At 42.0% G+C, this 17,009-nt stretch overlaps 1 protein-coding gene across 2 annotated transcripts in view; it reads left to right on the top strand.

The window, feature by feature from the left end:
- Positions 1-16,576, top strand: part of ENOX2 (ecto-NOX disulfide-thiol exchanger 2) — a 388,679-nt gene extending 372,103 nt beyond the window's left edge. For both annotated transcript variants that reach the window (XM_056130286.1, XM_056130287.1), the window contains 4 exons: positions 856-963; positions 5,326-5,434; positions 10,105-10,190; positions 16,328-16,576. In XM_056130286.1, the coding sequence (XP_055986261.1) occupies positions 856-963; positions 5,326-5,434; positions 10,105-10,190; positions 16,328-16,459 (435 nt within the window). In that variant the 3' untranslated portion in view covers positions 16,460-16,576. The remainder of the gene's footprint in view (positions 1-855; positions 964-5,325; positions 5,435-10,104; positions 10,191-16,327) is intronic.
- Positions 16,577-17,009: the final 433 nt, after the last annotated feature.

The following is a 17,009-nucleotide window of genomic DNA, read 5'->3' as shown; positions in this document are numbered from 1 at the left end:
GGTTGACCCATCGTAGGTTTAAATACCAGCCCTACCAGTTCGTATCTGAATGGAGTTTAGGCAAGTCACTTAACCACTCTAACCTTCAGTTTTATGTATCAAAGGGTTATTGTGAGACTTAGATGCTCAGCACATATTAAGTGCTACCAATATAGTATTGTTACAGTTATTATTATTATTAATGACCAATCCAGTTCCTTGCTTAATGACAGGAAAATCAATATGAAGAACACGTATAAAATTTGGACTCTTTACTACATTCCTCATGAAAATTGAGCTTGGCGTGTAAAATGGCTGTTTGTACGACTGGTTTACAACATTAAGCTCACTTCTATGCAGCAATCAATATATTTTTATACTGCATTAACTGCACCCTACCTGACATCTGACTCAAGTAGGAATGTGAAGTACTAGATCCGTTCATCTCTAAGACTCTGAAGGAGTCTGAAAATTTCTGAATAAATCCAAAAAAAGTTAATAAAAGCCAGATAAGGTTACTTCAAATGAAATGTATCTTGATTTTCCCATTTGGCAAGGAGAAGTGATAGTGTGTGCTGGGGGAATATGAAGCTGACTAATATCTAACTTCAGCAAGAATTTTTAATTGAAGTATGTATATATTTCATAAGTATCCTTATGACTGGACTGGTGGGGTAGAGAGATAGTACCGAGGTTAAGGTGCTTGCCCTGCATGCAGCCAGCCCCAATTCGGTTCCTAGCTCTCTCTATGCATGGCCCCTCGCATTCTGCCAGGAATAAGCAAGTCCTATGCATCAAACCAGGAATAAGCACTGAACACTGCTGGATGTAGCCCCCCAAAATAAAAGGATTGGTTGTTTTTCATCTTTCCTGTAGCATCTACTGAAAGTGCAAGAGGAATACAAAAGAAAAGAAGCTGAACTTGAAAAAATCAAAGATGACAAGTTACAGGTGGAAAAAATGTTGGAGAGTCTTAAAGAAAAGGTACATCAATCCTCAGTGAACTTTCCCTTGACCCTTCCCCCTTTTCAGAGACAACAAAAGTGCCATGAAAGTTACAGTAGGAATAGGAATGCAAAAGGAATCAATGTGGGATGCTTCACTGATTGTCGATTAAAACCCCTCCCTAGGATTGTTCTTGGATTGAGGCCTCTAATTTTTAGGTATGAATCCTTGACATTTCAAAGGATTCCAGAGAGTGTAGTTTTCAGTGAATGAAATACTGATCCTTCTCCAAAAGCCCTGAGTCAAAATTTTAAAAGAAAGTCCAGAATGTATACTTCATTCCAGCTTCATTTTATCAAGCAAACAGCAACATAGAAAACTCATGTGACACAAAGTACCTTTTCATGCAACACTACATGAAAGGAAAAAATACAGTACAGTCCAGAACATTGATGCTTCTTCCTTGCAGACACTCCATCTAGCAGCTATGGGTGAAGTAGTCAAAAGGGAAAATCTTGAAAACAAAGTAAAATACAGAGTATTTTTAAAAGTATTTAATGACAACAATGAAAGCAAGATGGGACATTACCAAGTGAGAGCCTGAAGCAAAACCAATCAGCGGCAAGGACCTTTGAGACAATCCACTGGTATTTGTATGGATTCAGTTATAATAGCCACAAACCAGCTGCCCAGTCTAAGGTGTCAAAAGTCTCCTTATACCTCACAATCTCCTTTATGCCTGATGTTACCTCTAAAATGGAAGACCCATGGCTAGAAATATAGCTCAGAGGCTTTACACTTGCCTTGCCTGTGTGAACCCTAGGTTTGAATCCCAGCATGGCCAAAAACAAGGAAAAGGAAGGTACAAGGACAAAAACTCCCAAGTTTAGTGTCTTGGAAGAGATAGGAAGTTCAGACCAAGAGCCAGAAATTAACAATGCTACATTTCTATAGGAATGTGCATTCCATATCTTCTACACCCAGCTCAGGAAGATGCAATGCGTATAGGCACTGGCTGTGTTTGCCAGCATAGCATCTTCCCCGAGAGTGCCATTAAGAACTGGCAACCTTGGTGTAGTTGAAGCAAATGATTGAAAGTGTTTTCTTCTGGAGGCCATTTGCAATATGCTTTTAATTCTTCCACTTCATAAAACCAACTCACTTTTCACTTCTGTGGGTGCCATTAAAGAAACAAGTGCTATCCCAGAGAAATTCATTTATCAAGCATTTAATTGAAAAGTGCCAAAGCTGCTCCATTTAGCAGGACTTTGCTCATGCCATCAAAGCTTTTTAAATGTCCCAAGGCTGCTACATAGCTGATTTGCCTCTTGCATAAAATGGAGTGTGTATCCAGAAGACTGTAGATAGAAATAGCATTGTGCTAATGATATTATGCTTAGAATCACTCTTTAGGATGACATCACAAATTGATGGGGCATTTTTATCATGAACAGCTGTCTGCTTTGTAAAAGATCACATTTGAAGAATCACAGATCAAATGCATAAAAGAAACTTAACACGGTAAACCTAAATCTTAGTACTTTCCTTTCTGGAGCCTAATATACCATGAGGATATCAAGAGAGATCCCACTGGTAATCCAGAAAATGATTAACAAAATTTTTTTCTGTTATTTTAAGCAAAGCTTTTTACTGAGAAAAATCATGACAGTTTATTGTAAACTGATCTCTGGGAAGCCAGTTTGTGACCAGATATTTCAATCTGCCATAGTCAGGTTAGGAAGCATAGCCCATCACATTACAATGCAAAAATAATTTGAAAGCAAATCAGTAAGTTTTGATGATAAGGTAACATTTTATATTTAGGTTTCTTGACAGTGACCTACAGTGTGAGCTATTGTCAGTGTTCTGAAATATAACAATGGGACTTATGTCTATCTTACTATATAAAGAACTAGCTCTTTTAAACATTATGATAAACTTTCAGTATCAGTATTGCAAACCGCAATGCCCAAAAGGATAGAGAGACACAGAGAGAGACAGAGATAGAGACAGAGAGAAAGCACCTACCATAGAGGAAGGCTGAAGGGTAGCCTGTGGGGGATAATGGGAGGGAACCTGGGGACACTGGTTCTGGAAAATTTACACTGGTGGAGGGATGGGTATTGGAACACTGTGTGACTGAAACCTAATTATGAACAGCTTTGTAAGGGTCTATCTCACAGTGATTCAATAAAAATATAAATAAATAAAAATTTAAAAAAATAAATAAAATTCAAGGTTATAAGCATCCCTTTAATATGCCTTCTAAGTTTTTTTTTTTAAATGTCAGCTATAATAAAATTAAAATCAGGCTTCAGTTTCCATTTCTATTCAAGATGGCTAAAACTTTTCAGGGTGTCTTCACATCTTAAATAAACCAAAATCTGCTAAACTCTTACACTTAAGAAATAACTTACTGGATCATTTAATGTTTTAAAGTAGTGAGAGGCAGATGTACAGAACCGTGGCTCAGAAGCAAGCCAGCAGTTTAAATCAAACTTGGCATTGTAGTTTACCATCTGGATTGAATTCTAAAGGCCAATAGATTGAGTTGGTCATCAAGAAAGGTTTCCCTTCGGACTATAGCCAGGAAGCCAGCCAATCCACAAAACAACCTGCCTTGCTGAACAGGCCATTTATTTCATTCAGGAGAAATATCCTAGAAGCTAAAAGGTATCTTAAAAGTAAACAAGGGAGTCTGTCCCTGCTGAGAGCTTACAGGAGGAAAAGTGACAAAGTCTTTGAATCTGTCCCCCTCCCCCCCACACACACACTCCCAGGAGCATTTCCTCAGAATTTTCTTTAACAATGGTCCTGAGACACACACAAAAAAAAAAGACTTCTTTTATTCCTACTTCTGAAAACTCGGTCTTCACAGTTATAAGAGAGAAAAGTATTCTCAATACCCAAAGAAAGCGGGGCTGGGGATGGGGGTAGGATCTGTGGAAAATTTAGAGATGTTTTTGTTCGATTACTGGTCCTGGATTTCACTGGAGTATCTCTTAGGAAAGTTTCCCCTCAATGCTCAGAAGCATTAGGCCTTTTCAAGGAAGATCTAATGAGATTTTAGATCATGATCTTTTCCTGTTTTACAAACAGGAAACACCTAGAGTGCTCTGACTGATAATGTTCTTATTAGAGACAAGACTGGCCTTACCATTAGCTTAACAGAGGCTCCAATTTTTAGTTCAAGAACCAATTGCCAAATCTGTAAGTAGATTAGGTATATTACAAAGTACAGTCAAGGATGCAACTTTCCTTTGCAGAGTATAGAGCTAAAATTGAAGACTAGGTTTATTAAAATATTGTACTGCCTAAGGGCCAGAGAGATAGTACACTGGGTAAGGCCTTGCATACTGCTGACCCTGGTTCAATCCTCAGTATCCCACATGGTCCCCAGAGCTCACCAGAAGTGATATCTGGAGTGCAGAGACAGGTATAAGCTCTGCACACTGCCACATGTGGCCCCCAATAAATAAATAAATTAGCACTGCCCTCCCATTGTTCATTGATTTGCTTGAGTGGGCCCAGTAACATCTCCTTTGTGAGACTTCTTGTTACTGTGTTTGGCGTATCGAATACGTCACGGGTAGCTTGCCAGGCTTTGCCATGTGGGCGAGATACTCTCAGTAGCTTGCTGGGCTCTCCGAGAGGGGCGGAGGAATCGAACTCGGGTTGGCCATGTTGGCTGCATGCAAGGCAAACACCCTACCCGCTGTGCTACCGCTCCAGCCCTAAATAAATAAATAAATAAATATTGTACTGCCTGGTATGAAATCCTGGCTCTAATCCTTACTAACAGTGTTGTCTTAGAAGCACTTTACCTATGTTATATCAGCCTCACTTTCTCATAGAACAGGGATAAACTATACCTAATAGTGCCTGGGATCTTACAAACAACAGATTTGATTCTGATTCTCCAGGACACATACAGAGTCAAATATATTTATATATAAATAAGTCTGGTTCTCTAGATTAGTTATGTAGAGTCAAAAATGATAAGGATGGACCGGAAGATGGCACATGCTTTGCATGAAGGAGGCTTGGGTTCAATCCCTGGCACCACATAATCCCCTGAGCACTGCTGAGAATGACCCCAGATCACAAAACCAAATGTAACCCCAAGAACTGCCAGGTATGGCCCAACCCCTCTCTTCAAAGAATGATAGAGGCAGAAAAAAAATTAAGTTGACTATCTAGTCTTCTCTGTTTTGAAGTCATATAAAGAAGCTTCAATAACCTATTATATTTTTATAAGGTAGTTCACTACGCGCACACACACACACATACACACACATACAGTCATCAGAATTGGTTGCTCTTGGTTTTATGGTGGTGTATTAGGCTTGCCTATGTGTGATGATAAGGTATGCTAACTCAGAAAGCATATTATTCCCACAGGAAAGCAGTGGTTCTAGACTGTGTACATCCAACCAGGATAGTGACTACCCTCTTGAGAAGAACATGAATAGCAGTCCTATCAAATCTGAACGGGAAGCACTGCTAGTGGGTAAGGAAACTAATACATACACAAAATGTATAGAGACTTGCTTCTTAAACGATGTAAATAAATTTACATGACCCAGATCGGGTTATGTAAATGAATTAAAAAAATCTTTAAAATGTGTTTCGACAAACATTTCTTTGTGACTTATTATCAGTAAATGTTGTACTTGTATACCTATTTTATACATCTGTATACCCCAGGTCTCAAAATTCTCAGGTGAAAGGGTAGCAAGTGAGAAAAATGTAAGATGCCCTAGTATAGAGAACAATGGAGAAGGGAAAGGCACACTGTTATAAGTAAGCACATACCAAACATTTCTGAAGCATGTCAGTGCAAGACGTCTGAAGATTACTGAATAGGGACAAGTGCAGATTTCAATAAAAATAGTAACAGCAGCTCCTAATAACCTTCAAGGTTCTGTGATCAGCAGTACATCAAACATGTCAGTGTCTGACCTGTGCAAAGGAGAAGGTCTGCTAAAGAAACACATAGATTTTTTGGTAAATCTCTATGCAAGGTGGGCCTGGAGAGATTGGATAGCGGGTAGGATACTTGCCTTGGACTCAGCTGACCCAGGTTCAATTCCCGGCATCCCATGTGGTTCCCTAAACACTGCTAGGAGTAATTCCTGAGTACAGAGCCAGGAGTAACGCCTGAGCATTGCCAGGTATGGCACCCCCAATTTTTTTTCCTGTAAATAAATAAAAGATAGAATCTCTATACAAGGGAAACAGCCTTTTTACTTCTACTCCATGGTCAGTGCAGACCCTGTTGAGCAGAGAACTTTTCCAAAAGACCCTCCAGAGAAGGGTGGTCCTCTTGAATCGTTTCCAAGTTACCCCGTTGCAGTATGTAGTTATTGGATACTGGTGAGCTCTGATGAGATCAATGCCAGAGTTGTTTTCATTCTATAAAAATCGATTTATAGATACAAAGTGCCATAAATGAGGGCTGGAGCAATAGCACAACAGGTAGGGCATTTGCCTTGCATACCGGCCGACCCAGGTTCGATTCCCAACATCCCACATGGTTCCCCCCAGCACCGCCAGGAGTAATCCCTGAGTGCATGAGCCAGGAGTAAAGTAACCCCGGGACATCGCTGGGTGTGACCCAAAAAGAAAAAATTTTAAAAAGCTAGCTAACAGACATACCAGCCATTATGACTTAACCTCACCATTTCTATCCTGATCTTTATTTCCTCCATCTGCAAAATGAGCACAGTACCTACCATCAAATGGGTAGATGTTAGTATTAAATATAACAGTTCATTGAAAACACTGAGTATGGTGTCAGTCCCAAGTAAGCCCTCAATAGATAGGAAGTGTTTCACACATAAGCACTACAGGCAAAATCTTATTGACTTTATATTCCGCTTGACTAACACAGGTACAGTGAGATCCTAAAACATTTAATAATTTAGAAGGGATGGTCTTTGACCTCAGCAGATAATTCCAGCTGCCTTCCAGAGAGCTGAGCCTCAGCCATACCATACCACCACCACAGTCTCAGAAATCTTACACAGTGATAGGCTTCTGCATATTTCTTGAGCTCAGTCTTCCTCCTTTGATAATGAGTATTGTATGTGGATTTAACACTTTGATATGTTAATAAAGATGCACTGGGGGACCTGCCATTGAGTCTTCAAGAAAAGTGACAACTTATTTCCGTTTTCCAACTAAAAGTTCTTTAACAAATTGGCATAGCAACAGGGAGACCTGTCAGAAAAGAGCTGAATGTAGGAAGAAGCCTCTGTAAGTGGATAGCCATAAAAAAAAACAATTCTTAAAATAGTTGTTTCTTCTTTGTTTTTTTCAAAAAGAATATGGGCCTCTGGAGATGATGATAAGTGGTAACATTGTAGCCCTAAGACATAAAACCTTTTAATTTTGTAAAGCAGTGTTACCTCAATTAATTTTTTTTAAAGTTTGGGCTGACAAGGATGAAGGAAAATCCACTTTTAATTGGTTTTTTGGGTGTGAACGCATAAAAACGACTTAGTATTTTGAAACCTTTGGATTTCTTTTCTTGGCATTTGATGGCCATTTCTGGCCACCATAACACCTAGAATTCCTTTGACTGTGTACTTCCATCTTCAGATTTGAAGTTTCTCAGCTTGAATTAGTATTTAGAGATTCAGTTCGTGGGCCAGAAAGATGTACAGTGGGTAGGGTACTTGACTTGCACTCAGCTGATTCAGTCCCCAGTGTTCCATGCAGTGCCCTGAGCGTCCCAGGGGTGATCCCTGAACACATAATTCAGCATAAGCGTTGAGCACCACTGGGTATGACTCAAAACCCTAAAGGAAAAAGAAACTCAGTTCACTTAGTCATAAGAATAAAGTCATATTCATGGAGAGTATCGTGCTAAGTGAAATGAGTCAGAAAGAGATGGACAGAAATAGAAGGACTGCACTCATTTGTGGAGTATAAAACAATATAACATGAGTTTGACACCTAAGGATAGTAGATACATGGGACAGGAAGATTGCTCCATAGCTGGAAGCCTGGCTCATGAGCAAAGGGGAGAAGGCAGCTGGAATAGAGGAGGGATCACTAAGAAAATGATGGCTTGAGGAACTGGTAGGGATGGGAGATGTGTGCTGAAAGTAGATAATGGACCAAACACCTCTCAATATCTGCATTTCAAACCATAATACCCAAAAGTAGAGAGAGAGTATGGGGAATCATGTCTGCCATGGAGGCAGGGGGAGGGTGGGAAAGGTGATATTGGTGGTGGGGAATGTGCACTGGTGGAGGGCTGGGTGTTTGATCATTGTGTGGTTGTAACCCAAACATGAAAGCTTGTAACTATCTCACAGTGATTCAGTAATTTTTTTTAAAAAAGAATAAAGTCATATTCAATAGAAGTCTTTGGAATATTTGTGGAGGGAAGCAGGAAGCAGGAGGAAAGTGTTGCAAACCCAGTACCCCAATAAAAATGGAGGAAAGAAAAGAACAAAATCATGTTATAAATAATAGCATCCACATTGAACAGATTTTCAACCTGGATCCCACAATCTTGCCTCTAAAATTTGGAAGATTTTCACAAATAACTAGATTAAACTTGAAGACACACTGGTGTTTCGGGTTTTTCTTTTTGGCCACACCCAGCAGTGCTCGGAGATTAGTCCTGGTTCTGTGCTTAGGGATCACTCCTGGTGGGTCTCAGGGCTATATGGGGTGCAATGGATCCATCCCAGTCAGCTGCATGCAAGGCAAGCACCCAACCCACTGTACTATCACTCCAGCCCTCGAAGAAACAATTTAAATCTGTGCTATTCCTTGTCAGCTCTTAAAGGGATAAATAAGTTGTAGTTTATAAACGAAATCGAATTTAGCTTTTATTTCCTGGCAGTTTTCAGCAAACTCAATTCTGTGTCTATTTGTTGTACCTAAGGTCTTACAAAAGAGGGTGAATTCAAAAAAAAATGTAAAGAACGAAATAGTAGACTTTTGAACAAATTATTTTCTACCTATTGCCAGAGAAAGAAGCTTTAGAACGATTAACCTGTGGCCAGAACAATAAAGGCAGTGTGTAGAGCTGCCAATCATCCCAGAGTTATACTGAGTTGCAATCTTGTGCATTCCTAGAACCTATAAACTGCCTGAAGAAACCCATTACTTGAAGAGATTCAGAGCTCTGAGCACAAACAGAGTGCTAGTGATCTCTTGCATGAATGAAATGTTTAGCTTTTCTTTGCAGAGCTATTCACAGAATAAAACACAAATCAACAGATTCTCTTGCAAAAGGCATAAGATTAATCAGGCAAAGTACATGATTGGTAATTTTTGCTATAATAGCATGACAGTTTTAGTACAGAGAGACTAAGGTTCAATTTGAAGATCATGGAAAGGAACTGCAAACCCCAGCAAAATCCAAACTCATTCTAAGATTCTGAATTCATTTTAAAATGTAAAATTAAGGGGCCAGAGAGATAACATGGCAGATAGGGCATGTGGGTGCCCTAGGTTCAATCCCTGACCCCAACTATGGTTCCCCTGAATTTTACCAGGATTGATCTCTGAGCACAAAGCCAGGAATAAGGGCTGAGTCAGCTGTGACCCCAAAATCAAGTGTAACTGATCTTTAGCCACAATCACTGTCACTGTCCTCCTGTTGTTCATCGATTTGCTTGAGCGGGCCTAGTAATGTTTCCATTGTGACAATTATTACTGTGTTTGGCATAGCAAATATGTCATAGATAGCTTGCCAGGCTTTGCCGTGTGGGCAAGATACTCTCGGTAGCTTGCCAGGCTCTCCAAGAGGGGCGGAGGAACTGAACCTGGCTCGGCTGGGCTGGCTGCATGCAAGGCAAATGCCCTACCCGCTGTGCTATCGCTCCAGCCCTTTTGCCACAATAAATGGTAGAAATAGTTCCCCAAATGCCAGTTTTTTCTAGAAAACAGAGTGTAGTGAGAGGCAGTATATATAGTAGTTAGAAGTCATTATCTTGGATCAAATACCAACTTAAATGTTCTGTGTCTTAGTACACTCATCTGGAAATGGAGTGGTAATTTCACAAGGCTGTCATAAATGCTTCAGAGTAAAATAGATGCAGACGTAGGACACTACCCAGTATGATGTGTTTAAGTTAGCTTTTGCTGTACTCTTATCACATGACTGCTCAAGGAACACAATACTCATGTGTAACCTCCATGGTTTTGTCTCCATAGGAATTATCTCCACTTTCCTTCATGTACATCCATTTGGAGCAAGCATTGAATACATCTGTTCCTACTTGAACCGTCTAGATAATAAGGTAAGTGAGAGCTTGTAACTGGCATGCAAGAGGATATAGGGTTCTTTGTGAACAGGTAACCTTACACTCCTCAAGCATAAATAGGCCTATTTATCACTCTAAGGATAATTCCATTTGGTATTAGCTCACTGTGAGTGGAAGCTTCTTTGTTGCATGAAGAGTAACCATCTATTGCCTGGGACTAGAGACTTTCAGTGATTTAAGAGTTCAGTAGTTTAGGGGGTATGGTACCGCCAGCAGGTCAATCTGTACCTGTGAGGATAATGAATCAGCAGCATGATGGTGCCTTCAGACTTCCAGATACCCCAAAATTCCTGCTGTCCCTTTGGCCAGAACCCAAAAACTTGGGGCAAAGTTTACCAAGAAAGTAAATGGCCAAAAGTTAGGTATTGTGGGAGACACACCCACAAAGCACCTCCGGCTCAGCTATAAAATTGGAGGCATCGCCTCTCTGGTTCCTGATTGAACTGCTTAACAGCCATGATCCCAGAACTCAGAAACAAATCTCGAAACCCAACGGCTTTTGTCAGAAATGCGTCTGGTCCCAGCAGTAGGTTACCGGCACAGGGCCAACCAAGGTGGAAATAGGTTTTGTGTCTTGGCCTGTTCCCCCTGGCAGCCCAGTGGCCGCCATCCTCCAGAGGCCACTGGACAGTCAGGTTTGGGCCCACAGTGACGAGACAGGCGGGTCCTCACAGGATATGGGTGGGGCCGGCCCTTTCCACCCCACCCTAACAAGACCCCGAATTGCCACCCACGAACGGCCTCTCTGGCTCCTGATCAAGCTGCTTAATGGCCATGATCCCAGAGACTCAGAAACAAATCTTGAAACCCAGCAGCTTTTGGCAGAAATGCATCCAGACCCCACAGTAGGTTACTGTCGCCGGGCCACCCCAGGGGTAAAACAGTGCTGTCCCTCTGCCTGCTCCCCCTTGGCAACTCAGTGGCTGCCATCCTCCAGAGGCCACTGGAAAGTCAGGTTTGGACCCGCAGTGACGAGACATGTGGGGCCTCACGGGATGGGGGTGGAGCCGGCCCTTCCCTCCCCATCCCAACGATACCCCGAATCGCTGCCTATGAACGACCTCTCTGGCTCCTGATCAAACCGCTTAATGGCCATGATCCCAGAGACTCAGAAACAAATGTCGAAACCCAGCGGCTTTTGGCAAAAATGCGTCTGGTCCCTGCAGTAGGTTACCAGTACTAGGTCACCCCATGTGGGAATAGGTTTCATGACTTGGCCTGTTCCCCCTGGCGGCCCGGTATCTGCCATCCTCCAGAGGCCACTGGACAATCAGGTTTGGGCCCGCAGTGGCAAGACACATGAGGCCTCACAGGATGGGGGTGGAGCCGGCCTTTTCCTCCCCACTCCAACGAGACCCTGAGTTGCCGCCCACGAACGGCCTCTCTGGCTACTGATCAAGCTGCTTAACGGCCATGATGCCAGAGACTCAGAAACAAATCTCGGAACTCAGTGGCTTTGGGCAGAAATGCATCCAGACCCGCCGCTGGATGGTCACTGTCGGTCACTGTCGCTGGACCACCCCAGAGGGAAAAGGGTGTTGTCCTTCTGCCTGCTCCCCCTAGGCGGCTTGGTGCCCACCATCCTCCAGAGGCCACTGGAAAGTCAGGTTTGGGCCCTCAGTGACAAGACACATGGGGCCTCACAGGATGGGGGTGAAGCCAGCCCTTTCTTCCCAGTCCCAACGAGATCCCGAGTCACCGCCCATGAACAGCCTTTCTGGCTCCTTATCAAGCTGCTTAATGACCATGATCCCAGAGATTCAGAAACAAATCTCGGAACCCAGCTGGTTTTGGCAGAAATCCCTCCAGATTTAAGTGTTAAAATTTCAGAATTTCAAAATCACATGGCCCTACTGCAGCCACGTGACATCATATGTTATTCTTAAACAGCAATAGAAAACAAATTGTCTACTCTTGCCTTTTCAGCAGATCTGAGTGCTGGGGTAAAATCCCAAATAATAATGGTGGGTCTGGTGTCAAAATATTGAATGTGATCAAAGTAGAGAGAGAGTAATGTGGAAATCTTCTGCCCTACAGGTAGGGGGAGGGTGTGGGATGGGTGTATACTGGGGTTTTTGGTGGTGGAGAATGGACACTGGGGAAGGTACGCGTGTTTCATTGTATGACCGAGACTTAAACCGAAAGTTTTGTAACTGCTCTCACATGTGATTCAATAAACAAAATTATAAAAAATGAAAAAAAAATAAGGTGAATTCATGCCCAATTCAATCAGCTAATCAGTGGCTAAATAAATAGCTACTCGTACATAAAAAAGAAAAGAGTTCAATGCTGGGGGCAGAGCAATAGTACAACAGGTAAGGTGTTTGCTTTGCAGGTGACTGACCCAGGTTTGATCCCCGGCACCCCATATGGTCCCTTGAGCATTTCAAGAATGAGCCCTGAGTTCAGAGCCAGGAGTAAATTGTAAGCACTGTCTGGTGTGGCCCAAAATTTTAAAAAAAGTTTAGTACTGACACCAGGAGATAATCGAGTAGTTAAGGTGCAGGCTTATCATGCACTTGACATGGATTTTATTCGCACTAGTACATGTTTCCCTGAGGATGCAGACCAGCAGGCGCAGGAGCACCAGCAGCATCACCTAAGTATCCCTGGCACTGTTGTATCCTCAGGCCCTGGGGCTGACTAATAGTCTCATTAGCTGACCATCACCAGTTCCACCCCCAGACCTCCAGAGCACCACTTAGGAGGCCCTGCAAAAAAAAATTCAATGCATTGACTACCTACTTCCCAAGATATATCATAATAATTTTCCTCCTGTCTCTAAATGTACATAAAAGTTGAAAAATTAATCAAGATTGCTTACCCATCAAACTTATACCCTGGATCTTTCGCCATTGACAAATACTCATTTTCAAAATTGGAAGTCTTATTTTTAATATCCTGCAAATGAGTGCAATCATCCTTTGTTTGTCCATCTCCCTCTGACTGATTTCACTCAGCATAACACTCTCCATGTCCATCCATTTATAAGCAAATTTCATTTTTCCTAAAAGCACCCTTTCAGTAACAGTATTGCAACGCAGTGCCTAAAAGGAAAATGAGAGAGAGAGAGAGAGAGAGAGAGAGAGAGAGAGAGAGAAGAGTGCCTCCCATAGAGCATAGAGGCAGGCTTGAGGTTCAGGGTCAGGGGGTGGGGAGGAGGCAGGCAGGAGAGAAACTGGGGACACTGGTGGTGGGAAATGTACACTGGTGAAGGAATGGGTGTTGGAACATTATATGACTGAAACTCGATCATAAAGAACTTTATAACTGTAGATCTCATGGTGATTCAATTTAAAAAGAGGGTGGAGAATTGGAATTCTTATTCCAACCATCTGCCCCACTATCACTACCATTATCTGTGATAGAACAATCATAGCCCGAGCAAAACAAGATGGAACAGTAAGTCTATAATAGCAATTGAATAATGTCCATGGCTGTTTTCTCTCTTTTTTATTCTTTTTTAAATGAATCACCATGAGTTTCCATCATACAATATTCCAGCACCCATCCCTCCACCAGTGCACATTTCTCACCATCATTGTCCCCAGTTTCCCTCCCAGCCACCCCCAGCCTGATTCTATGGCAGGCATCTCTCTCTCTCTCTCTCTCTCTCTCTCTCTCTCTCTCTATATATATATATATATATATATATATATCTGCAATACAGATAACAGAGAGGTTATCATGTTTGTTCCTTTACCTATTTTCAGCACACAGTTCTTATCCAGAGTGATCATTTCCAACTATCTTCATCATAGTGGTCTCTTCTCTATCCTACCTGCCTTCTCCCCCAGCGCTTGAGGCAGGCTTGCAATCATGAAAGTCTTCCTGGCCCTTGTTTCTACTGTCCTTGGGTACCAGTCTCATATTATGGATTTGTTTTATATCCAATAAATTAGTGCAGTCATTCTATGCCATGGCTGCTCTTGTGTGCTACGTCCTTCACCAATGCTATCCTGTCAGAGAGCTCAGAAAGTGTCAGGAGCAGGCACAAAAGGCATCAGTGCTAGTTCCCTAGAAAGTCAGAGACAGGGATGCTACATAAGGGCAGAAGAGAACTCTTGACCCCTTGGAGCAAATGAGCCCATGTAGATTATATTCAGAAGCAGCATCCAGTGAAACCTAGACATGGATTGTTTTCACTGCTTTACAAGATCTGAGCCTTTTGAGATGTGCCATTAGAATAAAGTATCTTGACAGTTGGATGTCCAAAACGTTAAGCCAATTAAGCATACGTCTTCTTAACAAAGACTTTGGCCCATTTGGGAATCCAGCTGTGGTGATACATCCTCCTCATGGCATTTGTTTTAGTTCTAGCTAGCACTGTCCCTCATTTATCTCTCTGGGAAGTGAAGCTATTCTGGAATTAATTAGCCCATTTGGCAGTGAAAGGAGAAATGGAATGTGAGCTCCAGGACCAAGTAGCCAGTTGAAACAGTATGAAATTGTGCTATATGTCAGGAAAACGATCTAGTCCAGTTTTAAAGTGCAAGAAACAGTGCACTTATATTGTTTTCAAAATGTACACAGTATAGAAATATAGTGAAAGGAAATGAGAAAGTTACCCACAACCCCGCCCCTCAGGGAAAACCACTACTAATAGTTTTGGCATGTCTTATTTCAGACCCTTTTCTACACATAGGCTGAACCTGTATTGTGTGTATATATATATATTTATACATAAACATAATATAGTTGATAATTGAAATGGGGATCCAACTCCATATGGTACTCTACAGTGGACTCCTTTCCCATATCTTGGCACAGACCACTCCCAGTACCAGGAAGAAGGTGTGCCCTCACTGCCTAGCCCAGATTCAGTTCTTCTGAGCAGCTTCCTATCAAAGAGGTACCAGGGCTTCTCACAGGGAACCTGTGCTACCCTCAACAGAACTGGGTGTTTGGAGTGGTAGGGGGTGGCATATATCTTAATTTTCAGCAATATTCTTTGTGTGCTGAAAACCCAGAGTTTCTTTAAAGATTTCCCTAGGCATTTCTGCTTAGTCTCAAGTTTCAATCAGAAAGGTATTAATGACCTCATTAATAACCTCAAAGGGTCCACATATTTATATTTCTCTTTGTCTTATGGGTGAATATGAGAGAGAGAAAGAGAGAGGGAGAGCGAGAGCGAGAGAAAGGTAGGGAGAGGAGACAAAGCATAGAAGCAGAAGCACAGAGCATTCCCTGTTCACATCCTTTTTCCTTTGTGAACTAATGAATATATGAAGAATTCTGCTCTGATGGTAGCCAGTCCTGCCTCCCTTCCCTCCCAAAAGGCTTTGCAACTTCAGTGGGCTCGCACTTAGCGTCATCAGCACTGATCAGCCGTCAGTCAGCTGGCTACAAACCCAGTTCTCTCCACATGACTCCCAGCAGCCCTTACCAATAGAAAACTCAATGTCAATCAATCCCCCCCTAAAATCTTGTTAAATGAAAGAAACAAGTCACAAAGGACTACACAGTATATGATTACACATATATGAAGTTTTCAGAAAATGCAAAACCACCATGGAAAACTCTGAGTCGGGGATGGAAGTATTGACAACAGAGAGGCACAAAGGAATTTGTCAGTGGCAATGGAATGTAGTCAAACTAAATTGCAGTTGCCGTTGCACAACGGTACAAATTTACTAAAATTCACGGGATTGGACCTATAAAATCGGTGGATTTATTATATGTAAATTATACCTAAAAGAAGCCATTATAAAATACACATAAGAAAGTTTAGTGAACTCTGGTTGATGGTCACAGCAGAGGATGGTCACAATTGAGGACGGCACTAGGTCGACACATAACACCAGGAGGGTGAGGAAATCAACCTCACCTCACAGCATATGTGGTGCCATTCTATTTGGGGGTGGGGAGAGCCACCCCCAGTGTTGCTCAAGGGCTCTTTCTGGCTCTGGGCTTAGGGATCACTCCTGTTGGCGCTCAGAGACCCTAGATGATGCTGATGCCTGGAGATCCAACCAGGGTCATTCACATACAAGGCCTTAATCCCTGTACTATGGCTCGATCCCCACATTAACATTCTAAAATAGGCAAGGAAAAAAAGAACCAGACTAGGAAGACAGAGCGGGTTTTAAATGTCAGTGCCCTCTCTCCCACAGATCTGCACCAGCGACGTAGAAAGTCTCATGGGCAGGCTCCAGCATACCTTCAAACAAGAAATGACCGGAGTCGGAGCCAGTTTGGAAAAGAGATGGAAGTTCTGTGGCTTCGAGGGCTTGAAACTGACCTGAGTCATTTTGCCAGCAACCTGGGATCCTAAAAATTCAATGTGTCCTGCAGACTTAGAGAGTGATTTGTTTTCAGTGGTTTTCAAGTGGACATTGCTTTAAATGTTTCCATCCTTACTGAAATGTGGTGGGTTTTTTTTTTTTTAGTTAAAATAAGGATCCTAGAGTAGCACCTCCAAGCTACAGGGCCCTAAAACAAAAAACAAAAAAATAACCTCAAACCTCAAGTGCTGTAACTTCTTTTCTGTCAATTGGTTGTCATTTTTATTCGTGCTGAAAAAGGCCTTGGGCTAAAGAGTATTTGGGGTGTTTTCAATGTCTGTACTACTGTTGTAGCCGTTGGTATTTTTCAAACATTGCTAAATGAATACTTTGATGGTTTGTGATTTGTGTTTCAAAATGTTTCTTCCTGCTAATGTTGCTACTGGTAAAAGGAATGAGAAAAGCACTAGCTACTCTGTAACTGGCATTGTCTTTAGTCCTAGTGGGCCAGTTTTAATAAATACAATAAATACATCAGTATCTTCTAGAAGGTGCTTTACCAGGTTTACCT

The sequence above is a fragment of the Sorex fumeus genome, unplaced genomic scaffold (genome assembly GCF_029834395.1).
Source record: "Sorex fumeus unplaced genomic scaffold, SorFum_2.1 ptg000075l, whole genome shotgun sequence".
Lineage (NCBI taxonomy): Eukaryota > Metazoa > Chordata > Mammalia > Eulipotyphla > Soricidae > Sorex > Sorex fumeus.
Note: the sequence above shows the minus strand (reverse complement) of the source record. Positions and strands in the feature narration are given on the sequence as shown.